General features: G+C 35.6%; 1 protein-coding gene across 1 annotated transcript; it reads left to right on the plus strand.

Annotated features, from left to right (window-relative positions):
• Nucleotides 1-616: 616 nt before the first annotated feature.
• On the plus strand, nt 617-26,499 carry RNF219 (ring finger protein 219). Its single transcript, XM_023513199.1, has 5 exons — nt 617-786; nt 2,830-2,921; nt 4,847-5,095; nt 8,685-8,773; nt 24,853-26,499. Exons 2-5 carry the CDS (start codon nt 2,853-2,855, stop codon nt 26,396-26,398), a joined length of 1,953 nt encoding a protein of 650 aa, XP_023368967.1. The 5' UTR covers nt 617-786; nt 2,830-2,852; the 3' UTR covers nt 26,399-26,499.
• The last annotated feature ends 670 nt before the right edge of the window (nt 26,500-27,169 follow it).

Raw genomic sequence — 27,169 nt, forward strand, 5'->3', positions numbered from 1 at the left:
CATTTGTACTTGTTTAAGTGGAGTCAAGGATTTGTGTATTTGGTGTATATTATATTGTCAGTATTTGTATCAGAGTGGTTTGCTGTTTAGATTATAAACCACATGAGAGTGGGGCTTGTGCTTTTGAGTAAAACAATCTAAAACAAGTTTTTGTGACACTTGATTTGGGGGAACGTCTAGTAAGATGACAATGGTTAATGGGTGGTTGCTATATTCTGTAACAGAGTGGAATGAATTAAGGAAAAGATTCAAACATCAGATGAATGATTGAGATTTAAATGACTTTAAAAAGCCTTCTAATCCTGCCATTTCATAATTCTAAAATAGAACAGTTTGAGGGAAATAGTCCCAGCTCAAAATGAGTATTTTTTTTTTTTGGCATGAAAGTGGTTAAGTACAAAATAAAACATTTCATAATATGTTCAGAAGCTTCAGTCTCCATAACCAACTGTCTCAGCTAATGTCTCTGTTATACATACGTAAGAAACAATGTGGTACACGGAAGTGGTGTTTTTAGAAGTCCTAGATACTGTCTTAAACACCAGCTCTGCCACTTCTAGAGAAGCCATTTGTTTGCTCTAAACTAAACCAGTTAGCATTCTAGTTATGACTGTTGTCCTGTACTAAAAGTAATCTTTCTTTTTTCAAAGGTTCGCCAGCCTGTCATATGCATCAACAACCATGTATTTTGTTCAATTTGCATTGATTTGTGGTTGAAGAATAATAGCCAGTGTCCAGCTTGCAGAGTCCCAATCACTCCTGCAAATCCTTGCAAAGAGATTATTGGTAAGGGCCTCTTCTGTATAACCATAGGAATAGGTTTGAAACAATTCACAAATAATGTATATTTTGGTGAAGACTGAAATAGACTGTTTTCAATGATGTTATCTGGCCAGCATCATCGTAGATGGATGAGTAATTTGTATAACGTATGTGAAACAACTGAGGGAGAAGAAGCACATAGTGATGCTAAGAAAAAATAACCCTTACAGCCTTATTGATTCTAATAGGGACTGTGCATGTGGGCTAGAAAAAAAGTAGCAGATGCCAAGAGCCAAAAAAAATCCCTTCAGAGTTCACCCAAGAAAGTTGAGCTATGAACATTGAGTAGGGCTACATGAAGTAGGTGGCCTTTAAAATGGATATTTAAGGATAAGGCAGGACATTTCCTACAGGGAGAATAGCATGGACTAAGATTTTAGACATGGGAAAACATAATATGTTTTTAGAAATGATCAGTAGTATAGTTTTGTTCTGATTAATAACAAGAGGGAAAAAATAAATTGAGACTTTAGTGTAAAGAAATTTAAATGACAACTAAATCAAGGATTTGCTCTATGGGTGACAATGGTGAAGTGGGCATAATAGTTTTGAGCAAGGGAGTGGTATGACCCAAAATAAGCTTTAAGAATATTACTTGGGTGGTAATATATGGGTGGGACTGTAGGGGCAAGATAAGGTGTGAGTAGTTCAAGTAGGAGACTCTTGCCCAGGTAAGGGAGCATGTGAGTCTGGATTAAGTGTAAATAAAACATTTATTGTCATACTAATGTGGGTGAAAGGGGAGATAAAACTTGATCTGGAAGATCCTTGAGAAAGAAAACCTTTAAAGAGCGTTTTTAGTTTTTGGTTTTTATTCTGCTCGTATAAGTTTTTTCTTTTAGATTGTAAAAAGTAAAGTGATTTTTATTTGTTTTTTCTTTAGGAAAAATTGAAAGTGAGTCTGTAATTAGCCAAGTATAGAAAATAGCTCTCAGGAAACTTAAGAAGTCATTGTAATAGTCCAAAATTAGGGAAAATGGACTTAAATAAGATTTTTACAAAAGAAATGGAGAGGAAGATACATGCTAGAGAGCAAAAGAAGAACTAGTAGGATTTTGGAATAAGAGAGCAAAGGAAGAATCACAGCTGACTCCCAAGGTTTGGTTTTCTTGGGAACCTGGGTGAAGTCTGGTAGAAGACTAATGTTGTGTTGCCTGCTGCTGGGTTAACCTCTCTGTCTCTAGTTCTAGGTTTTTGAACTTCATCAAGAAGGGAGGTCTTGCAGAATATGATAAGATAATTTGAATATTTTCTCCCCAGCATTTCTTCATATCCCTTTTCCTGTTTTCACTAATATCTAAGTGTTATTTTATAATGTTTTCAAGCAAAATAGTTCATCCATCCTTGCGTTTGGATAGAACATCCTGAAAAAGAACGTCTATAAAATGTGTTTGCTATCATGATGCTGAGAAGTTCAAAGATAATAACCCCAGCATAAATGAAGAGCTCTCAGGAAAAATTCATTTTGAGTGTATTTATAACAAGTCATTACATACAGTTAGTGCTGTGACTTAAAAGCCATTGTATCTGCCCCATTAGAATCAGTGAAAAGAAACATTAATCTTTCTAGTTCTGTTATCAGTAACTAGGCATGCTCAAATACTTTAGTTACAATTTATACATACATACATATATTATATGATCTATATTTTTATAATTTGTTGGTTAAATTTTTAACAATTATCTAATTTTCAGAATTTATAGTAGTTCAAATGTGGTAATTAATGATATGTAGCCTTTTCATCCATTAAATTTGCTGTAAAAAGATACATAGGTAAGTAAATACAATATGGTATTTTACTGAAGGTATTTCTTATGGTGGCATTTGATATTTATATTTGCTCGTGATTAGGATAGAGAAAAGGCCTAGATGGCAGTCCTAAGTGTGTATGTAAGAGAAAAGGGTGGATATTAAACTGGGGGACTTCATAAAGAAGTAAGAAAAAGGTTCATTTTCTTTTTGCTCTATTAAGAATGAAAAATTAGGATTTTTTTTCTTCTCTATAGGAGGAACAAGTGAAAGTGAACCTATGCTAAGCCATACAGTCAGGAAGCACCTTCGGAAAACTAGACTTGAGTTGCTACACAAAGAATATGAGGTAAACAGTAATTAAAATGTCAGCAATGAATTCAAGGTAAAACTGAACTACTTCTGTTGCAGGATTGCATAGAACAAACATCCAATAAGACCTTATTTTTGCCTGTTAAAAAATACCTTACTTGATAAATTATTTTTTTTTCCATTTCCTATTTTAAATAGAGGAAAGGAGTTTTTTGCTTTTATTTTTTCTTAACGTTCCAAGGAAGAGGGAAATTAAGATTCTAGAGAAAAGGAACGGATGTAAATATTTCCTTTTTTTTTTTAATTTAAATTTGTACCTCTACAGACATGTCATTTTATATACACTCCTCAGGAAGTTGGGAGGTAAAGGACATCCTCTTGTGAAAGTCATTCTGACGCCTATATTCATCATGTGTTTCTTCCTATAATTTTACTGATAATTATATGCCTGATAATTTTGTCAGAGTATATACTGTACCTTATGTTAACAAATTTAGATTTTAGTGTAAAATACACTATTTCCTAATTACTATTTAAATGTGGATGAGCAGGCTGATTTGACATAGTGATGTAAGTTTCCAAGTAAACTTATGCTAATGAATACATGTACTTTTGAGTAGTACACATTAAGCCCAGTTGCCATTTTATGTTGACCAAAGGGAGGAGATTATTGATCTTCTCGTTTGACTCAAAATATTTGACTACATATGTGAAAACTACCTCAGGTGCCTCAAAAATTTGTACATGGAAATTACCTCAGCTACCTCAGAAACTTTTGAAATGCAGTGGAGCATAAATAGATGATTGAATATATGTTCATTACTATATGTGTTTTCCACATATATGAATATATAAACACTATTTATAAATTAATATATTAACTGAAACTGATATAGTGATTTTTAAATTTTATAATGCTGTTTAACTTGAAATGTATTGTAACTTAAAATAGTAAATAGTATTATCTGTGATACATTAATTCTAAAATCTTATTCTTACACACTTAATAAGTATTTATCATTCTTAGATACTAATCAGATTAATCTTTTGGAGGGTCATTGGCATATTGAACTAATTGGAATTTATTTTCTAACAAGTTTTAAACTTCAATTTAAGGTGACATCTATTATACATAAATAAATAGCAATTCTGTACAGTCAGCTCTCCATATCTGTAAGTTCTTCATCCTTGGATTCAATTTTCAAATTTCAGGGATTGAAATCTTTTTGAGAAAAATAAAAATAAATAATACAAATAAGAAATGCAGTATAGGGTGATGCCTATGGCTCAAAGGACTGGGCGCTGACCCCATATGCCAGAGGTGGTGGGTTCAAGCCCAGCCCCAGCCAAAAACTGCAAAAAAAGAAAAAGGAAATGCAATATTGCAACTGTCTACTTAGAATTTATACTGTATTAAATATTGTAAGTAATCTGGAGATGATTTAAAGTAGGGAGGATGTGCGTAGGTTATGTGGGTATGCAAATACAGTACTCTACCATTTTATATCAGGGATTTGAGCATCCTTGGACTTTGGTATCCATGGGGCTCCTGGAACCAAATTCTTGTGATACCAAGGGTCTACTGTACTTTGTAATTCCCCTTAGTAAACCACTTATATGTGCCCCAGATTTTTCTTCTGAAATGGAATCTACTTCACTATGGGAATTCATGTTACTGATCTTGTTTTCTGGATGACATCTTAAATAAAATCAAAGATCTGGCATTTTCTTAAAACCACAAAACCATAAGTATTCACATGAAAGTTGCATAAATTCTAATGTTTATCAGACTACATTTGGAAACCATGTGACTTTCTCCCTCCAAAACTGTTCTTATGCATAAGGAATCTATGTATCGACAGAATTTTGAATATAAAATTCAAAAACACGTTGGCTTCAGTTTAGTGTGTTGTATGTGTTATGTGTCTCTGTCTGCCTCACCACTATGTGATGCTTTTCCAGGATGAAATAGATTGCTTGCAGAAGGAGGTAGAAGAGCTTAAGAGTAAAAATCTCAGTTTGGAGTCACAGATCAAGACTATTCTGGATCCTTTAACCTTGATCCAGGACAACCAAAATGAAGACAAACATCTAGTCATAGATAATTCAAGTAAAATTGACCAAGAAACTGTAGCAGAGTGGAAGAAAAAACTCAGAACAGCTAATGAAATCTATGAAAAGGTGAAAGATGATGTGGATAAGTTAAAGGAGGTAAGTTGTGGTTTTAAAAATCTATTATGCTGGTTTTAAAAATTCTATATTTCAAGCACCTTCAAAATTATAAATAGCCATATTATCTTGACTCATCATCATATGATTTGTGAGGGAAGGAGTCTCTGGATAAACATTTATATACAGTAAGAAAACTTTTTCTCATTAGATATCAGCTGCCAAGAAATATCAAGTGGTTCCATTTGTGACTATAATTGGAGACTCGAGTGCTTCTATATGAAATTATATCTTTTTCTAGAAGAGTAACATCAATTTAAAGGATGTGTTTCTATTTCCCCCTCTTTGTGGTTTACCTTAGTTTTTTAAAGCTTAAATGTCAGCAACTTCCCCCTTGTGCGTAAAAACACATACCCATTTTCTTACCTATAAAAGGAAAATGTTTGACCATATCTTTTCTAGCACTACCATTCTCTGATTTGTAAGTTGTAAATAGATCATTAAATGGTTAATGACTAATTCTCAGAGAGCAAGGAGCAGCTTTAGACTATTCCATATAAAAGAATATTGTGGCTTATGAGGCTGGTTCATTTTTTTTTTTCAATTGTTTCTTCATCTGTCTGACAAGACCGAGCATAGATGAAAAAGGCAAACCTTTAGGATTTTCCAGTTTAGGAAAGGAGCTAAGATCCCACATCATCAGTACTAGATTCTACAAACAAGTGTCTTAGTGTTCTCTTGACCCAAATGATAAGCTTGACTTCAAATTTATCCACAGTGGAGTACTATTAGGGATGGTTTTGTAGTACTTAGGTCTACAACAACCCATTCAACCTATCTGCATTCCCTTAAAATATTATTCCTGTGTGGAATTACTAAATCCTGCCTCCTGAAATTATTAATGAGCTCCATATAATATTTTATTTTCCATATGATATTTTAAAGAAATATCTCTGCATATTGGTTCTTAGTTCCTCAGTGAGGTTAAATAACAGAAATATTCTGCAACTTAGGTGTAAGCCATTGCCCATATATGAAATAAATGCTGTCTGTGCTCAGAAAAAGCCAAGATAAGAGGAAGAAGGGAACTTAATTGTATTCAAAGAAAAAAGAAACTACAGATATAATTGCACTGAGTTTGTTACAAACTTTGTTACAAAGTCAGAAGGGTGTAGTTTCTTTATGGCCAACCTCATTCTGTTGCTTTGTTAAAAGACAAAAGAACATTAAAAGGAAGGCCAACCAGGAAGTTACAATTTATATCAATTCTGCCCTGTCCCCTTTAAATACCTGCCTCTGCTAACCATATAGTAAGGTCTATACTATATGGTTTCTTTTGTGGTTATTAAACTTCTTTTAAATTTTTGGCAATAAATGCTTCTTAGAGCATGAGGCTTTGTGTAGAGAATACTCTGAGCTGATGAGGGGTATTGGGGAATGTCTGTAAAAGAAGAATATGTAAAGCACAGTTAGTTTTTCTTTGCTCTTTCAGTCATCACATATTAAATTCAATACCCAAAGGTACCCTGAGACTTCAGGATTATTTAGGATATTTAATAAGCCCATTTTGGATGTCTAGTGATGGCATAAGGTAATAGGCTATAAACTGGGGCATAAATGAAAGAAAACACATGGACTGCAGAGACAAAACTCAAATGTGAAGTACAAGATAATAACATACAATAAATCAAATACTGGAGTACAGAAGTTTAAAGGACTTCTTAGCATGAGTGAAATTGACTTTTTTTTTTTTTTATGTTTCCTGGGTTAGATGAGTTCTGAACCATCATGAGGCCCAGTCAGTATTGAGAATGTAGAGTAATTAGCTGAAGTCTTCCTCATAATTAGGTGAAGCAAGTAGGCAGAACTTTGCCCTTTGTAGTCTTTACTCACATAACCCCCCTAAACTTGAAAATACCTCTGATAGTTGAAGAGACCAGTAATGAGAGGTATTAGGGGGCCACAGAACTGGTGAGAGACCATGAAAGAGAGCAGTATGGTAGTGGGGGCAAGACAAGGAAAATCAAATCAGTTTCTAATTTAAGCTTGTCATCATCAAAAAGCATTCACTAAGTGTCTTTCCTTACTGTGCTATGCTTGAAGTTTAATTCATTGTCTCTATATATGAAGAAGTAAATGGCTTTACTCAATATCTTCAGAGAGCCAGTTATGTTTATAAGTTGTTTGAAGGATTAATCTTCCACAATCCTGAATTGGTGTGCATTATGAAAATTAGCAGATGCTCAGAGCCCAAAGGAACCTGAATGAACCTAAGTAAGGGAGTTAGGCTTAATGCCCAAAAGGATGTCCTTTACCTGCTTGTGGTCATTATGGTGCTTTTGTATGTGGGTGGGCAAGTAATGTAATCAGAAGTTCTGGAAATTTGGCTCAGTTCCCACAGTTCAGTGATTAGGGCACCAGCCACATGGACCAGGGCTGGTGGGTTTGAACCCAGCCCAGGCCTGCTAACTAAACAACCCCAAAAAAGCCAGACTTTGTGGTGAATGCCTGTAGTCCCAGCTACTTGGGAGGCTGAGGCAAGAGAATCGCTTAAGCCCAAGAGTTTGAGGTTGCTGTGAGTTGTGATGCCAAAGCACTCTACCAAGGGCAACATATAGAGAATTTCTATAAATTTGTCAAAAGCATTAGGTCAAATTTTTGAAATGTATTTATAAAATAATCTTAGCTTAAACCTTCCTGTGACCAGTTCACTTTGATTGTAAATGTTCCAGTCAAAGAACTTCCCTTGCCAGGTAAGTGAGGTTGGTTTCTAGTCTATAGAGTCATATTTTTCTTTGGAACACATAAATACAATGCCTAGGGAATCTAAAGAAAGTAGCTTTTAAGGAAACTCTAAAATTTAAGCACAGTCCTTTTTTCAGCTGTCCAAAATCAATATTGAGCTTCTGGATTTTCTAGCAACCAGTGTCTTGATGGCTAATTTTTAAGTATCTTAGAATTCAAGAAAGAAAATCATACTTAGACTGGTTTTTAATCAAGAAAGAATCCATGAAATTTTTTAGAAAATATTAGGTCAATTTCAAAGACCCCAGACTTTGTAAGCCAGGGCATTGTTAAATCCTTTTTTAAGAAAGCAAACAAGTAGCTTAATCATATTAGATTTGTTATCACTAAATACATAATATACACACACATATATATATATTTAAATATCACTAAATATATATATATGTATATATATTTTTAAATAGTTACCAAGAAATCAGTCTCATAACTCAAGAATTAATTCTTCAGCATTAGTTTGCAAGTACTTGTAAATAGTATGTTATTTTGCTTAGAGTATTGAGGGTATGTGAAGAAGAAAAGGAAAAGCATGTTTGGGATTAGTGTTGTTCCTTAATGACTCTGAGCTAACATAACTTAATTTATTTCCCTGAATAGGAGACTTACAAAGTGCCTTATGGAATATGGATTATAAATACTTAGTTGTATTCATAGTTTCAGAAGTCATTCACGGTGGTAATTATAAGTTTCTGAAGGCCATGTTATAGTATTTGCTTTTCTGATATTATTACTCTAAAATACAGATGACTTGTGTTGTAATTTTTACAAAGCACTTTTGTTTTGACGTATGCTTAATTATTTTCAACTCTTTTTTTTTTTTTTTAAGGCAAATAAAAAATTGAAATTAGAAAATGGTGGCCTGGTAAGAGAGAATTTACGACTGAAGGCTGAAGTAGATAACAGATCACCCCAGAAGTATGTATTTTGCCCACCGAGAAATATTTCAGATTATGTCAGTATGTTAAACTAGGCTGCTGTGATAGTATATATTTTTATTTGATTCTTTTCATTTAAGCATGTAGATTTAAGTAGAATGTCTTGCCTCCAAAAGTCACATACTTTATGTGACTGGTAAAATCTTAGCTTGGTTAAAGCTAATTTGAAGAAACTATTTCATTCTTACCTTTTTCCCTTATCTTATTAACAAAATGATTGTTTTATGTGACCTAAGACAGGCAAGCATACACTTGTTATTATGTACATGTATAACTGTTTAATAGTACTAACAAATAGTAGTGAGATTAAGGTAATGTTCCTTAGCTGTTTTTCAAGATAATATTGTAATAATTGACATTCACATAGTGCTTTACCCTTGCCAGATACAACAACATAACAACATGTGATGAAGAACTATTATTATTCTCTATTTACAGATCAGAAAATGGAAGCATAAAAGATTAAATTAATTTATCTAAACCTGCACAGCTAGTAAGTGGTAGAAATAGCATTTGAAGTCAGGTAGTCCAGTCCCAACATCTCTGTGCTCTGACCCAGTATACTGAAAAATCTATCTGAAACAGAATTTAGGGCATTGTTCATTGAATTTTGGACTAATTTGAAACTATACAATTAAGTAAATTTATTCTTCCTTTATGCAAGATAAGAGTTTGCAAGTATTGACCCACTTAACGGTTAATTTATTTAAAAAGATAAGAGAGTTGGAATTTAAGAGATGAAGAAAAGATGGAAGACAGCACATGAAGTTCTTTTTTTAGGAAAAGAAAGAGACAAATGCAAAAATAATATGGCCCCCAAAGTCAGGTAGCCTCTCCAAGGGATAGCACATCAGAACTCTTAAGCATTCTTTTCATCCAACCATTGGATTTCTTTTCTTTTTAATGGAAAAAGATAATACAGGAATAAGAAAACAATAGAAATTTTATCCTACCAGAAATTGCTCTCTGTTTGTCATTTGAAAAGGAGGAAATGCAGCCCTCAGTAAAACCAAGTGTGGTATCAGGAAATGGTAGAAGTAAACCATAATTACTCGAGACAGAGATAACTAACCAGTGGAGAAAGAAGGATAGCTTTTACTTTTAAGTAGTTCCTTCCCCTGTGCTCTCCAAACCTGTTTTTCTTTCACTTCAGATAATGCCCTACTTTGACAAATTAGTGAAATAAGCCTAGGAAGTGTTGGTGTCATGTGGTTGAAATCTCAACTCCTATCATTAATTGGCAGCTCGCCTTGCCAGTCATAGTAATGCTTGTCCATTAGCCATTTCCCACAGTGTGCTGAATGGAACTAAAGCTATTTTGTTTGTAGCTTTTATTTCTTGAAAAGTTGCCCACTAGATTGCAGATGTAATGCCAGCTACAAGAATGTGCGTTTTTAAACATCCATGGCTCCAACCAGATAAATAACTGAAGACTCTCATCTGAGGAAACCTGGCCTCCGTCTACTCACAAATAAGCAACCACACATCTGAATCCAATGTAACTTTAGGTTTGCCATCTTTTAAACCTTCAGGGGAAGGGAACAGTTTCACTTGAAAAGCAATTTGAGCTGACCCCTATTCTAGATCAATTTGCAAAGCATTGAGGTATTAAATGCATTGCATTTGATTTATAGCTTTGTTTACTCTGCATCACCAAACCCTAGTGGGAGTCAGAGAGAAGCTGACCACAGCTGAAAATACCAATATCTGGTTTACCTGAGGAGAGCTCCTATTTTTATGGAAAAGAATAAGATATTTCAAGAGCTTACAAATTAATGCAAGCAAATAACAATCACCCATTCTGTTTTATTCACTTGGTTTAGGAAATGCCTTGACTAATTATTTTTCACTTGTTTATTTGGTTACGTGTCAAGGTATATACTTTTTTATATACTTACCCTTAGTCTCTGATGTATCCTACAAGTTGAGCAGAACTAGGGAGGGATAAACATCAGGAAGGTGTATTAGTCAGCTTGTGCTGCTGTAACAAAATGCCATAGACTGGATGGCTTATACAAGAGATGTATTTTCCACAGTCCTGGAGCATAGAAGTCCCAGATCAAGATTCAGTAGAGTCAGGTTCTAATGTGGGTTCTCTTCCTGGCTTATAGACCTTCTCATTATGTTGTCACAGGCTGGGAAGAGAGTATGCTCTGGTCGCTCTACCTCTTATAAGGACACTAATATTTTTGGATTGTGGCCCCATTCACTGACCTTGTTTAACCTTAATTACCTACTAAAGACCTTGTCTCCTATATACAGTCACAGTGAGGATAGGGCTTCAAAATATAAATTTTGAGGAGAGGAGTGCAGATCAGTCCATGGCAGAATATATTTCTTTTCCAAGATACTCAAATCTCATAATCCCCCCAAACTGGACTAAATATAGTGCAAGGAAGGAGAACTCAGACATTTACATTGGCCTCAAGTAGTAAGTATTGTATAAAAGTGATATATTTTATAATCTTTTTAAAATAGCTCAATAATCTTTTTAAATAAAGATCTGTGTTATCATTGATCTCCTCTGCTACAGTTTTTCTGTTCTTTTAGCCTCCATTATATCCCATCTTAAAGTACACCTGGACATTTTTCCTTCCTCAGCTTTAACTTAATAGCCCTCGGGAGCAGTGTGGCAGATGACCTACTAAGCATGTTCTTCTGGATTTCAGTAATACACATTCTGTTCCTTGTCAAAAATTCATTATTCTAATATCTCAACGGGTGGTCCAGAAAATGCAATATTTTTTCTTTCACCTTATCATGTAGCCATTTCCTGAATTCTTAAAGTATTTCACCTAGAGGATACCACCTGTTTGTTTGCCCCTTCACTTTCTTCTAACTTGGACTCCTAAGAGAATTGAATTTGATCTTCAGAGCCCATGAGGTAGTGATATGTCCTTTAGTTTGCAAGACTACTCTCTGAAGACAACTTACACTACCTGTCCCCCCAAATGCTGATATTTTTTCTTTCTTAACACTGTACTAGATACTTTGAACTATATAAAATAAATGTTCCCTCTAATCTAATCCCTAAAATAAATTAGGTTCCCTTGCTATAATTTATTACCTGTACTTGCCCTTAGCACATAAGCACAGCTGCTAATAATTACTATTTTGTATAATTATGTCCTTTCTCCTGTTTAAGCCAGGGCTATAGGTGTATTCACAGTAATTGTAAGCACTGCTTTTTATAGAATTTTGGTTCATATTTTGCTCCTCATACATATTTGTAGAGCAAATGAATGAAAAACATAGCTCCTAAGACTAGAGGCAAGCATATGGACAAATCAAGACATATGCTTGAGTACACCCATTAGGAGAAATGATTGGGTTTCTAATCCAATCATTGGCACAGGGTAAGGGGCTGCTTTACAATAAAAGAACTAAGACATGTAATCACCAAATGCAGTATGTAGATATGTAGGATACTGATTAGTAACAAACTGTCAAAGGATGTTTTTAAGGCAGCTGGATAAATTGAATATGAATATGAGGTGGTGGATAATACCAAGGAATTATGGTTAATTTTATTTAGGTATTATTTTTACTTAGAAAACACCCATTTATCTTAGTCCTTTTATGTTACTATAAACATAATACCATAAACTGAATAGCTTATAAGCAACAAAAATTTTTTTCTCACTGTTCTAGAAGCTGGAAAGTTCAATATCAAGGTGCCAACAGGTCTGATCAGGGCCTACTTCCTGGTTCATAGTCATCTTTTTGCTTTGTCCTTGCATGTCAGAAGGGGCAAAGAAGCTCAGTGGGACCTTTTTTTTAAGAGTACTGATCTTATTCACAAGGGCTTCAACTTCATGACGTAAAGCCATGCCCTACCTCTAAATACCATCACCTCCAATGGCCCTATTGCCTCATACTTTCACACTAGGTAGGAGGCTTCAACATCAGAATTTTGGGAGGTATACAACCAGTCTGTGGCACCATATTTCTTTTAGAAATACATACTAAAATATATAGACTAGAATACTTTAGCAAAAGAATAAAAATGATATACATACACAGAAAATGAAGCAAAACTCTTAATAATTACTGAATATGGGTGATGAGTAAATGGGGTTTATTGTACTGTTCTGTTTACTTCTGTGAATGTTTAAAGTTGTTAGAATAAAAAATTAAAAGCAGCGAAGTGTGGTCCCTGACTTTGGGAAATTTATAATCAATGAAGGGAAGATATGAAAATATGTGAAACAAACAGATATGAGCCAAATAACAGAGGCTACAGTATGGGTTCCGAGAAGGACAAGTGAGTTGAAGCGATAAGGAAAGTCTTTATCAAAAAGTCAGGACTTGAGTCCACCTTTGAAGGGTAGAGATTTCAGAGAGAAGGAGGTATTCCTTGTGAGTAGAGGGAAGCCGCTTGTGCTGTTAGGAAAGCTGAGTGGTCCCTTCACCTCCAGTGTCTTTTCTGGTAGTACCCACTGCTCAGTACCCACAGTAGCTTCCTTCTCAAATTCATCAGAGCGAAAGTCCTCTGTCGAATTTTTCATATCTCTCTATTTTGACTATCATCATCCCACCATTATATAAGCAGGTTAGCATGACTACTACAGCTACCCCCTTCTCTAAGCAGAAAGGCCTGTTTCACTCTGAGTATTTCATGGGCAATGTGAAGTTTGCCACCCACACCTGTTGTGGTAAGAATATCAAGAAAGGAAAGAGGCTGAAGGGAACACATCAGTATTGGACTTTTTTGTATTCCTAAATTCCCTTCACTTTAATAACAAATCTTAAACTGTGCCAGAAAACTTGAATGTATTTGTCCTTAATGGAGTTAGGAGTTCTTAGTGATTTTATTTTTTTTAAAACTCAGAAGAGGTGTGAAGAATTGACTTGAAAAGCATTTGAAAGTTCCCTGCCTTCTCTCCCATGTCTCTGTTCACTTTTGCCATTTTTTCCCTCTACCCACTCTAGGCAGAGATTGTGCCAGGTTGCCAGCTATTATGTTTTAGCAGAGCAGCTGTTCTTGCCCTAAGCTGCTAACTCACCTTCATAGTATGGAATATAAAGCTCCATGTACAAAACTCATTTTTGTCAAACTTGGTTATAATTGGATTATAACTAGGTCGTTTTATCAAGCTTAGTTATAATTGGATTAATGGCTTTTCTTTCTATAAATATGTATGCAGGGATGTTATGTGTTCTGTCATTGTATCTTTAGTGAGATCTATGGGTTTGATAATGTCTCCCTGCATGCAGCCCATTTAACTGCACAGCAACCCCAAGGCATGTCATTATGGACCAATCTTCACCCATGCCTCAGCTCCTTTTGGGGGAAGGATAAAGGCTCAGAAATGTCCAGCCTTTTTTTTTTTTTTCCTGGCACACATTTGGAACAATTGTCTTGGCCACCCATTAAAAACACAAACACTAATGGAAGCTGATGAGCAAAAGAAAAGGTCCATGCATAATTTTCACAGTATCTGGTATCATAGATAAGTTAAGTAGACCTCAGATAATCTGCATGTGCCCTGTGGGCTGCAGGTTGGACACCCTGCTAAATACTGTGTTACTGGAATATTAAAATAAGGGCTCTGCAAAGGAAAGAATAGACTTCATAGATTATGACCTAGACTTTTCTTTTTATTGGCTTTATATTTTCTTGAATCATTAAAAATCAGTTATCCCATGGCTTTAAGAATTGTTTAACTGTGTGTCAGAGATTACAAAATCAAATCTTAATCTTTGGTGTCACTTTGTCTCCTAACCCGCAGGTTGATGGTTGCAGCTATCTATTTCATACCCTTATCAGAGATTCTATACCTTAAATTTACCACAAAGCACAGTGGTTAAGAGCTTAGCTCTGGAGACAGACTTCTGGATTCAAATTTCCCTTCTTCTACTCTGTCCTTCCTTTCCCTACCCAATTCATTTTTCACCATACTCAAAATTTAAGAAAATAAAAATTAGAGTATTTAAATCCTTTGCCTAAAACTATCTAATGTTTTTCTAAAATAAAATCCAAACTCTTCAATGGTGACTCTGTCCTTTTCTCTTCCATTTTGTCTGATTCTCACTTCTCCAGTTCATCTTCCTCCCCCTCTACTGGCCTTCCTCTGTTTCTAAAACATACTGGATTTGTTTCCTCCACTGAGAATATTCTGGTTGCAGATCTTTATGTGGCTGTCTCCTTCAGTTCTCAGGTGCAGAGAGGCCTTTCTTGATCATTCTACAGAAGACTTCCCACTCAGCACTTTCTACTCCTTTATTCCATCTTATTATAAGGCTATAATAATGAAATACTGGTGTGGTAAAATAGTAGAATGTGTTTAGAGATTATGAGCACAGGCCCTAGAGACAGACTTCTCTATGACTGAACTGGTGTTGTCTACTTACTAGTATGATTTAGGCAAAGATATTTAACTTTCTGTTACTACCTACCTTATAGGCTGTGATGAGGGTTAAATGAATTAAATGTCCCTTATCACTGTCTGAAATCATCTCGTTCATTTAATTGCTTGGCTTGCTTGTTGTCTGTTTCCTCCATTCTAAACTCTTAAGCTTCACAAGGGTAAGGACCTTGCTGCCAGTCCCTTCTATGTCCAAAACCCCAGTGCCCCAAGTACCTTATAAATATTTGTTGAGTAATTAAATGAATAAATAAATAGCATTGAATAATTTAACCTCTTGAAGTCATTTTCTTTATGTAAAATGTGGGTAATGTGTTACTATAAGGACTAAAGGAACTAATCTAAGTCCTTGACACAGTAAGTAGCATAAAGAAAGGGAAGAGGTGGTGGTGGGACGGGGCAGGGCAGAGGCAGAATCTGGGCCAACAGGAGGCCGCAATGATGAGTAGACCTGGACTCATCCTCAAAACTAAGATGTACCAAGGAGCACAGGACCTCGGGACTGCTGGACAAAGCATCTTCCCTCTTTGGGCCTCAGTTTCCTCACCTACAAAGTGAGGCAATAGATTTTTTAACCTCTCTAAGGATTATTTCAACTGTAAGAAAATTTAAATTTATGGTTCAAGTCACATCATTTCTCTACTCTGAGCATCAATCACTATGGCCCCATGTTGCCTTTAGAGTAAATCAGCACAACACTAGCGGACAGGATTGTGTGCCCTCAGTCTGGCCTGCTCCTGATCACCCAGAAGAAACCCTTCCCTGGAGGCCCGTTTCAGAGGTTTTATCCCTGTTCCTCCCTTAGCTGTATATTCTGCTGAAAATGCCTTCTTCCTTCCTGCAAACCAGACTGGCTCTGCCTCTTCAAGAGGCAACTCAAGATTCCAGCTCCTTCCTGTAACTGGGATCCTCACACCTTCCTGCAACTTTCCTAGCGGTCTCATCCTGGGCCCTTCACCTTTCTTGTGGTGTGGTCTATGCATGTGTGTCATGCTGCTTTGTTTTTTGTCTCAGATCTTAACCACTGATCCCTGAATACTAGCATTTTCTTCCACTGAGGAATGTGGGCTTCTCAATGAGCCCGTCTCTATTTTTATACCTTTCTCTCACCCTGCCTCATATTGTTAGCCAAAGAAATGTATTGAGCAACCACAACTTGGCTAAATAAGTAACTTTATGACTGAATCATTAAAAAAAGAAAGAAAGAAAGAAAAGAAAAGGAGGAGATGGGATGGGGTACTGTGTCTAAATAATTGTATCTATTATCCTTCCCCCTTTCTTACCCAAAAGATAATTAATCCTCTTGTTTTGTTCCTGTCCTAATTGCATTAAGATTAAAAACCTCAGTCTTCCTAGGTTTCTCTACCCCTTATCCTTACTTAACACCTGGTTATGCAGTATGTTCCCTCTAACCTACCTTTTTGAAATGTCTCTGCAACCCATCTTCTCATTCCTAGTAGTTTAGAACCATGTTATGTTATTTCTTGCCTAGCCTGTTGTGGCAACCTTCCAAGTGCTTGCATTCTTTTCTATGTGGAACTCTCAAGCATCAGGCAGCTGTATTGCTGCCTGAATTCTGGAATACAATTCAGTTATCTTACTCTCCTACTATTTTGTTACCTTTTGTGACCGATTCTTCATTGTCTGCATATTAAAGCCTAGATACTTAGAAGAGTATAAAAGGGTCTTTATGACTTCAGCTTAATTTTCTTGTATCTTCTCTAGCCTCCCCCTTCACGTACTCTGCTACAACTATGCTGAATTTCTCATTGGGCCCACATTCACGCATTACCCAATTTCTCTCTGGTCCTCCAGCTTAGCCTCTATGTTTTTTGTTCTACCTGGTTAATCCCTACCTGTCCTTTGAGATCTAACTCAGTTGCTTTATGTGAGGCCCTCCATAATTTCCCCAGACAAAGGGAACATTTTCGTCTTGTTCTTTTGATTGTTCTTATACCCCAATGTATTAATGATCACTTTGTTGACTAATTTCATGACTATTGTGCCAAGTTAATTTAACAGTTTCTTGGCACTAAGATGTATTTTTCAAACTGCATATATATGTATATTTAAACAAAGTACATAAGTACTTTGACTATAGACTATAGTACATACAGTCTGTCTTCTCTGGGCCTGATGGAAGGAAGGAGTCCTTATATTCTAATATTGTATGTTACATCTTGGAGGTAACTGACCAAGGCATTAAGATTTTTGAGTTTCCTTAAGGCTTAAAGTACAAAGGTTGTAAGAGGACAGAGAATCAGATATTCTGGAAACTTTCTCCAAATAAAGAGAGCAAAGGATTTCCTGAGGATTTCCTCTTTAAATTATGCCAGAGGTTAAGAGTTAAAACGAAGAATGGGGAAGGTAATATTAGGGCTTGCCCGATTGCAGTAGTGGATGTTGTGTCCATGTCTCTTTCCTGTAACCAGATTTTTCTATCCTTACCTGTCTCTGTGCTGATTCTAAGCTGTGGCCCTGTTACAGGTGACAGGTCTGCTTTTTCCAATCCGTATCTCAAGACATGCCAGTCCCTCTCTAACGCTGTGCTTCCTCATCAGCACTTCTGGTCTGCCTGGCGCTGGCTATTGTCCCTTGACCTATTCTGGCCTTTTTTGTCTCCCACGATTCTGCTCTGACAAATGCTGTGATTCCTGGTATTTGACCCTAGTGTGATCTGATGACTGATTCTGCTATGCCCTTTGGTTTCCCCGGAAGGGGAACTTGTAGACTGTCAGGGGAGCCTGATGATACCCTGGGGCCAGACTGTGACAGCTAGTTGTGCTCAGGCCCCTCAGCTGCCTAAGGGGCCCTACTCTGGATATTCAGCTAATTGGAGATAGATAGTTACTACAGTTTTCTGTCAACTTGTCTTTATTGTATTGATAAGATATTTTGGGAGCCAGCAATGTCTGCTAATGACTAAGCAATAAGATTGTTGTCAGATTATGAACTGCTTGAGAAGAGGGATGATGATTTCTGCTTCCTTTGTTTTCCTTCTTCATAGCCCCCAAGCACACATTAGTCCTCAATAACTGTCATCTGAGTAATAATTACAGGGTATCTGGATCATAGTTTTTTGTTTTGTTTTATTTACCTTCAGATTATTTATCATGCTGAGAGAGAAAAAGGAAAACAATTTAGCCAAAGTGAAAAATGTATAGACAAATGCTAGCCCAGATATTTTTAAGTATGCTTTTATCACTCAAGAATTGTTGCAATCTTTTGTACTACTGAGATTTTGTTGTCAAGGTTATGTTTTGAGAAAAGATATAAGTCCTTTATTCCCCTTAGAACTGTAAAAAGATATGAAATAGCATGTCTTAATGTTCTCTCCTTCCCATAAAAGATTGGGATTTCTGTTGATATCATGCAAATTTTAAGGGCAATCTTTTTGGGGAAGGCAGAAAATTAGGGCATTTCTGAATGGAATAAAAATGCAATATATTTATCAAATAGAATAGAATTTATTCCACCAGTAAGAAGAGCAGTCTATATTCACAGACAATGCAGAGAAAGTAGTACAGTTAGTCATCCTGTTTTGAGCAGTGTTGCCCAACGTGCTGCCCAGAGAGAAGGAAAGAAGCCTTTGAAATGGATGGTGCTGTAATTTTCAAACAAAGAGTCAAGAGACCAAGTTCTAGCCACCAGAGAAATAGAGAGGGAAAGTGGGCAGCATGGAATACAGTTTCATTCTGTATTTCTCCTTATGAACCCTGCTGACCTACTGTATGAGTTAGCCCTTATTAGAGACTCACCACGAAAGGGACTACCTGTTCCTCTTCAATTCACAAATGCTGCCCGACAGCATTTCTATTAAGAATATTTAGGTATCCCAGCCAGAATTTTTAAAACCAGTTTTTAACTACAAATGTATGGTTGATTTGACAAAATAAACATATAAAACCCCATAAAATTGTGTTAATAATATGAGCTATTTTAGGTATAATATAAACACTGCTCTCTATTTGAAAACTTGCAAAGCAGGGCAGTGCCTGTGGCTCAAGGAGTAGGGCGCCAGCCCCATATACCAGGGGTGGCAGGTTCAAGCCCGGCCCTGGCCAAAACTGCAAAAAAAAAAAAAAGAAAGAAAGAAAAAAGAAAAGGAAAGAAATAAAAGAAACTTGCAAAGCAAACTCTACCTTGATTTTTAAATACCACTTTTAGAAGATGAAAGGAGGAGAAATTATTCCAGGGCCTAATTTTTTGACTATTCCCCTTTCACGTCAGCTTTGTCTTTAAGGGGAAAATTGTGGCTACTTTTATTCTTGCAAATATGGAAGCACTTTCTGTTTTGTGATAAGACTAAGATACAACATAATAAAGCTGATAGTTTTTATTCCTCAAAAGTAGATCCTGAGACAAGTAACCTGTGTGATGTTTAGGCCCTAATTTTTATTTACTTATTTTTTTTACATGAGACAGAATCTTAGTTGCCCTGGGTAGAGTGCTGTGGTGTCATAGCTCACAGCAACCTTACCTTTTGGGCTCAAGAATCATCTTGCTTCAGCCTTCTGAGTAGCTGGGACTATAGGTCCCTACCACAAAGCCTGGCTACTATTTTCTATTTTTAGTAGAGACAGGGTCTCACTCTTGTTCAGGCTGGTCTCAAACTCCTGAGCTCAAGCAAGGAGCCACCACCCACTCTACCCTTCTAGAATGCTAGGATTAAAGCCACCGCACCTGGCTGAGGCCCTAAAGTTTTATATTTGCAGTTTTTTCATTTTGTATAAGAAATATCTTATAGTTGAAGATACCTGTTGATTGTGCATGGAGCAGACAAATTGATAATGTGTACTTTCTACATTTCACACATTAAATGTAGAATTTAAGTTCTGACTTAGTCTTCGTATCTCTACTTAAAGTATTTGGGTGGCTTTCCCAGGGTGGTCTGTCTGTGCTGTACTCCCCTGCAAGGCCATTTTAATAAATGATCTTTAAAAGTTTTAAAATATTCTTGAACTTTGTCTGAAAGAACATGGTAGTTTAATAAATATTAATTGACTTTGTGCATATGTATCTGTATGTCTTCTTATAATTTTTTGGTTTTATTAGCAAATATATGTACTAATAAGTGGTACAACAGTGTTAGCCAGCTTATGGTGAATACAGCCTGTGTGCTCTGTAAATCTAGCTTGCATTTTGATAATGAAGTATAAAGGATCTCCTGTTTAGTTACTTAATGTGGTTTCACACGTGGCATCTGGAGTCAGAAAGACTAAGATTTGAATCCTGGTTTTGCTGCTTAATTCCTTATAAGCTTTTCATTTATAAAATAAGAATAATAGGTCTTGCTTCTTGAAGTTAATGTGGTGATTAGGTGGGATAATACGTATCAAGCATATAATAATATACTTAATACCAGGTAAACACTTCATAAATTATGACTGCTGCTGTTCTTACTGTCATCAGTCAATAGTACTCCCTTAGACAATACTGTTAAAACTTACATGTTATATTTATTCTTGGTAGGTTTTAGCCAAAATTCACTTCCTTATTTTTCCCTTCTTTTTTTTTGTTTTTTTCCTTTTTTCAGAGAACATATCTACATCAACACTGAAAACCTATCAGATAGGCTAAACTACCATAAAGATTGTTTTCACTTTGTTTCTTTACCTTAGCTGGCAAGTAAGGAAAAGATATAAATTCAGAGATTAATGAAGAATTGCTAAATCCCCGGTGTCTCCGTTGTTCTTCAAGGAGGTGTTTCTGAAATTTGGTAGTATTGCCCACCCACTGAGCTTGCTGCCTTTTATTCCTTTTGTTGGAGTTATCATTGAGAACCAGAGAAGCAAAATAAATTGCTCAAGATTTCACAGCTAGTTAATTAGCCGCAGCATAGCACTAAAGTTTAGTTTTTTGATACTCAGTTCTGGCATTTTTTCTTCACATTTGCTTTCTATTGACCCCTTTCTAACACTCTGTTCCTGTTATGTGATAGGCTATGAGAAAATGTGGTCTTAGGAACTTTTTGATTGTAGAGATGGTCTTCCTCTAGTTATAGTACCTCAAAAGTCAAACCAATGGCACTTTCACTTCTGTCTTCTTTTGGTGACAGCAAGGATTCGATATCTCCTTAGCTATTTGGATAAGGAAAACCTTCATTCTTCTCTCTCATCCAGAATATATACCTCAGTTAACATTGCAAGCTGAAAAATCCCTTAAGCTTTTGATAGATTTTAGTGGAATACGCTTTCAGTATCAGCTGCAGCTCCCAAACTGCTCTAAATGTTTTCTCTGGCATAATGAAGCCTTTGGCCATCACTGCTACTTTGAAAATCAAAGCCTTTTGGTCTCTAATGGAATGTTTATAAAAAAACTCCATTTTGAAATTTGCTCAGGAAAAGGAAGTATGGTAAATGATATTAGAAATCCCTCCGGCTTGCCTTGGCATTGCTTTATTTAATGTTATCTGGAAATATCTGGAATTAGTATGAATACAAAACTATTAAAACCCAAAGAAAAATAAGCTCTTATCCTCATTGGCTTCTATGGAAGTATAGCTTCAGATATGTATGTGTGTTATTTCTATATTGTAAAGTAAATTTCCTTTTGTCACTCCTAATGCCTTTGTCAAAAGTTTTATCTAATTACAATTTTTTACTAAAGTAAAAATGGAAATTTTTTGGATGAAGGTGTATAGAATCTCAACCTTGTAGTTAAAAAGCTATACTGTACATAGTTAATCTCTGTTGCTTTCCTTGGTGTGAGAAAACAAAAAGAAAGTAAACAGTCAAATATATGAAACATATTTAAATGTTTAATAATGTACCAGATGTCACAATATTTTACATGTAAAAGAGGACCAAGAACCTTTATCATATTCTGTGGTATCAACTCTGTCTTAATGTAAGGCAGTGACATTATCTTAAAGTAAGAGAACGATATTTATTCAGGAACTATTTAACAGGGGCCTATCATATACCAGGAATTGTTCTGGGGACTTAGTTGTGCATATAAGGCAGTCAAACTCCCTGCTCTCCTTGAGCTTCTACTCTTATCGGGGGAGAGAGACAGAAAACAAATAATTTATATGGATTGGTCAATTAATTGATCAGTTCCTTGGCTATACATTTCTGTCAGTTTGCCCACCAGGACGGGTCCTTTATTAGAATGGTAAAAAGGTCTGATCACTCAAAGTATTATAGACTTGCAAAGTATTGAAATAGAACTTTGGGGAATTGGGGGCAGTGACCTTTTAGGAAATAGCCTAACTCTATCGATGGCTTCTACTAACTTGTCCCTCTAATGTGTACTTTGTTACTTGCCTTTTGTTCTCAGTTCTCATGCAGCTTTCTCTCTGAATTAACGTAAAAAATATGGTTAGTGCTATCACTAACTTCAACTAGGAACCATTTGTTAACCTCTTTTAAAAACAATCGCTTCTCAGGAATGTCTGTTCTTATCAGTTTACCATATCCAATGACAGTATATTAAATGGATTCTGGAGCAGGAAGTTGAAGTAGGAGCTTGCTCTGTCCATTGTATGCATTGACTTGGTATTGTAGTACCTCTAGAAATGCTGTGTCCTATAAAAAAAATAAAGAAAATTGGGGCAAATACATTAAAATGACATAATGTTTGAAACTCAAGCTAAAATGTGGAATAAGAAGCTGCTAGTGTTTTGGCAAACATTCCTTATTTGTCACTAATTTTTCCTTGTGTATGCCTCTTGAGTTCCCAAGGACATCCTTTGGTGGCAGCTAACTTACTTGAAGTCCAGTAAGTGGCTTTATTTGATTTTAAATAATTTGGTTTTTCATCTGAAGATATCCTTATTATAAAAATTGCACTGTAAAAATAGAACAATTTTATCTAGGTAAGCAAACGTAAGGCTGTCACTTCTTACTATTTGCATTAAATAAACATGCTACATAGTTTTTCCATTTAAAAACGTGGGGGTTATTGGCGTATGCCAGAATAGTTACAGTCAAGAACTCACAAACATTTTTGCTTTATGCACTTAAAAAAGATTTTTGTCTGCTTTTTTAAAAAAGTTCTCTTTTATACAGCTCTTTCAAATTCTTTAAGTCAAAACATTTTTAACAAAGAAGAAAAATTCCTATAATTTACTTAAACAAATACAGTAGTAAACTTTATTTTAATCTGAGGTGGCTTTTTATATTGTAGTTGCTTTTGTTTTTATAATACCTATGTTTTTGCTTTTTTAGAAATTGAAGGGAGTGTGCTCAGGGGGTTCAGTTAATTGAAGTTAGTAGATCAATATTCAGCAATCATATCTTTTGAAGCTCTTTCTAATCCTGAGATTTTATGATTCTATATTTACCTTTGTCTCTGCTTTTTTCCTTTAGTGACAATAGAGCAGGGATCATGTTGAGGCTAAACTGGAAAGTGAATTGGGCTAGGCGCTAAGTGGGTCTGAGACATGTTTTGGTTAATTCTAAAAGGTTCAATTACTGTAGGCACCTTTTGCTCCTTTGTAATTTTTTTAAATACTTAATAAATTTTATTAATGATTGTTATAATTGGGGGAGAGGAAGAAAAAGACAAAGATAAAAACAGTTTTAGAAATCACCTTTCTCAAGTACCTTCCTACAAACAGTCCCTGAATAGGTCAATATCTAAGCAATCAAAGAGATTGAGGAAGGGCTTTTGAAGGAACTTTGAAGGAGAGGAAGTATTGGGGCGGAGTTTAGAATGTTAGGCTTATGTTTATTGCCTCATAAGAAGTTTCTTGAAAGATAGAATTTTCCTTAGGGATAAGATAGAATTTGAGGTAGGTATTTTATGTCTCTTAAAGCTGGGACAGTCTTTTTAATCTTTGTGTTTCCAGCTCCAAGTATACTAGCTAACCTATATTAGATACTCAAAAGTTGTTTTCTGAGCTGAGCCTAGTACCCTTTCATGACAGAATAATGAAAACAAGGTATTCCCAGGTAAAAGGAGTGGATTTTTGATGGGTTCTGTCTAAGTCACTCTTTAAAATCTTCTCTTTCAGAAAATATAAAAATGTTTTTATGTGTAGTATATTCAAACCACAAGCACTGACTTTGTATTTCAAAGTTAGAAGAAATGAGAGTGATGTCCCATACAGTTGTAAAATGCCAAAAATAAGTAGAGCTGAAATGAATTAAAGTACAGTGCTCAGAAAAGCCAAGGAAAAGCTTCAGACCAAAGGTGTCTGTAATTGAAAGGGTCTAAATAAGTATTTAAAACCATCCCTCTTGGGACTGCTAAGATTTCTGAATTTCAAATTGGCATTTTATGTTTGACAAGGTGACATTGTGTAAGAAATGTATTGTAAAACACTGCTGTACGATAGGAAAATGATTGAATGTAAATATTTCAAGATGTAGACCACTGTTTAAATGTTATCATAAATCTTTGCCATTGTTTTAGGGGGTAACTCTCATGCATATATGAGCTGAATTGTAGAGCTAGCTCTTCAAAGAAAAATTATCCGTGTGTTTCTGTCTCTCTACTACTACTAGTCTGATTCAACCACAAAAATAATCCTATTAGATTTGGGCTATTATTATCACATGCTTATTATTACATAAGTGAGAAAACCTTTTTCTTAAGATACCTTATGGCAATTGCCCTAGTCACTGAGTGGTCTGAAATGTCACTCTTACATGGAATTAGAATGGGGTAGAATAATTTGCACTTTCAAGTTTTGAAAAGAAGAAAACTTGAACTCTAAGATTAACCATTCTTTCATTCTTTATAGGTTTGGAAGGTTTACAGTTGCAGCTCTTCAGTCCAAAGTAGAACAGTATGAACGTGAAACCAATCGCCTCAAGAAAGCTCTGGAACGAAGTGATAAGTATATAGAGGAACTAGAATCTCAAGTTGCACAGCTGAAAAAATCAGGCAAAGAGAAGGAAGCTATGAATTCCATTTGCCAGAGATCACTTTCTGCAGATGGCATGGGTGGCAAAGGCAGTGAGGAGGATGTGGCATCAAAGAATCAAGGTGATAGTGCCAGTAAGCAGTCTGGCTCATCTACATCTAGTTCTTCTCACCTGGCAAAGGCTTCTAGCAGCAAACTCTCTGACACTGGTTCTGCTAGGCAGGAAAGCACAATCAATACAGATCTAAACTGTTCCAAGAACAAAGACCTATATCAGAAACGGGTAGAAATCATGTTAGATGTGACAGATACACATATGGATACTTATTTGGAAAGTGAGTGGGATAATAAACCAAGTGATTGTGTGCCCTACAAAGATGAAGAACTTTATGATCTTCCAGCTCCCTGTACTCCTTTGTCCCTTAGTTGCCTTCAGCTCAGTACTCCAGAAAATAGAGAAAGCTCCACAGTCAAAGCTGGAGGTTCCATAAAGCACTCCAATCATCTCAGAAAATTGGTGTTTGATGACTTTTGTGAATCTTCAAGTGTTTCTATCAAAGATTCTTCAGAAGATGATACAAATAGAAATGAAAATGACAACAAATCAGAATGTTTTACTACCCCAAAGACAGGATTTTGGGACTGTTGTTCTACAAGCTATGCTCAAAGCTTGGATTTTGAAAGTTCAGAGGGGAACACAATAGCAAATTCTGTTGGAGAAATATCTTCAAAATTAGGTGAGAAACCAGGCTCATGTTTATCCAAGAGGCTGAATTCTATTCGCTCTTTTGAAATGAATCGGACAAGAACATCTAGTGAAGCATCAATGGATGCTGCTTACCTTGACAAAATCTCTGAGTTGGATTCAATGATGTCAGAGTCAGACAACAGCAAGAGCCCATGTAATAACGGTTTTAAGTCGGTGGATTTGGATGGGTTGTCAAAGTCATCTCAAGGCAGTGAATTTCTTGGGGAATCTGACAACTTGGAAGAAAGAACTAAGCTAAACCTTTCCAAAAGTTCTCTAACTACTGCTGATCACTTAGAAAATGGAAATGAATGGAAACCCACTTCTTTTTTTCTCCTTTCTCCATCTGACCAAGAAATGAATGAAGATTTTTCACTCCATCCCAGTTCTAATCCAGGAACTAATGAAACCAAACCCCCAAGCTGTTTGTTTCAGACAGAGTTTTCCCAGGGTATTTTGTTAAGTAGTTCACATCGACTGTTTGAAGATCAAAGGTTTGGGTCATCTTTGTTTAAGATGTCCTCAGAGATGCACGGTCTTCATAACCACCTTCAGTCTCCTTGGTCTACTTCCTTTGTGCCTGAAAAAAGGAATAAAAATGTGAGTCAGTCAACAAAAAGAAAAATCCAGAGCAGCCTTTCCAATGCCAGCCCATCAAAAGCAACTAAAAGTTGACTCATTGGAAAGGTGTCATTTGTGGTTTTGTTCTGAAAGAAATAAAAGTTTTTAAAGTTACTTTTTTCCTCTCATAAAAATTCTGTGTAATTTTGAATTGATAATCTTTAGTGAAGTGTCAAGTCAGAATGGTAGATTAACCATTGGTAGATACCCAGAATAATTTTGTTTACTTTGGAAAGACTGAGAAAAAATAAAAGACTTCTTGGAGCAGGGGTCTTTTTAACCAGAGAAGTTAGGGACAGGATTTTTTTTTCTATTTTTTTTTTTGTAATGAGTTACATGTATCTGGGTAGGGTACATTTTTTTTTTTTTTAATGATTTTTAGCTGTTAAATACAGTGGCCTGTTGCTAAGTCTTAGTTGCCTTTAGAATTTGGATTTCTTAAGAAAACTTTTAATGTTGTCTACATACTGCTCATAAAACATTTGAGTCTCTTTAATAAAATCTTTTCCTAGGGTGGAAATTATTTCATCTGCCCCTTTTTATTTATGATTAGTGATGGCTTAACTTTTATTCAAGGCCATGATGGAAAAATAGCACTCTCACCTTAGTACAGTATTGATTTACTTTTTTTTAGGTTTTATGTATATGTTTGCATTTTTTCTAAATTGTGCTTTGTCTGCTTTTTGTGAAAACGTTCTCTAGTATGAAAGAATACTTTTACTGTATGAAAATACTCATTTTATGTCAGTTACCTTAGATTTGTTCATCTTTATGTGTGTTTAAAGTCGGAAATTGAGCATAACTTGGAAAGAAGGCTTTGAACAA

The sequence above is a fragment of the Otolemur garnettii genome, unplaced genomic scaffold (assembly GCF_000181295.1).
Source record: "Otolemur garnettii isolate 467f Iridium unplaced genomic scaffold, OtoGar3 scaffold00036, whole genome shotgun sequence".
Classification (NCBI taxonomy): domain Eukaryota; kingdom Metazoa; phylum Chordata; class Mammalia; order Primates; family Galagidae; genus Otolemur; species Otolemur garnettii.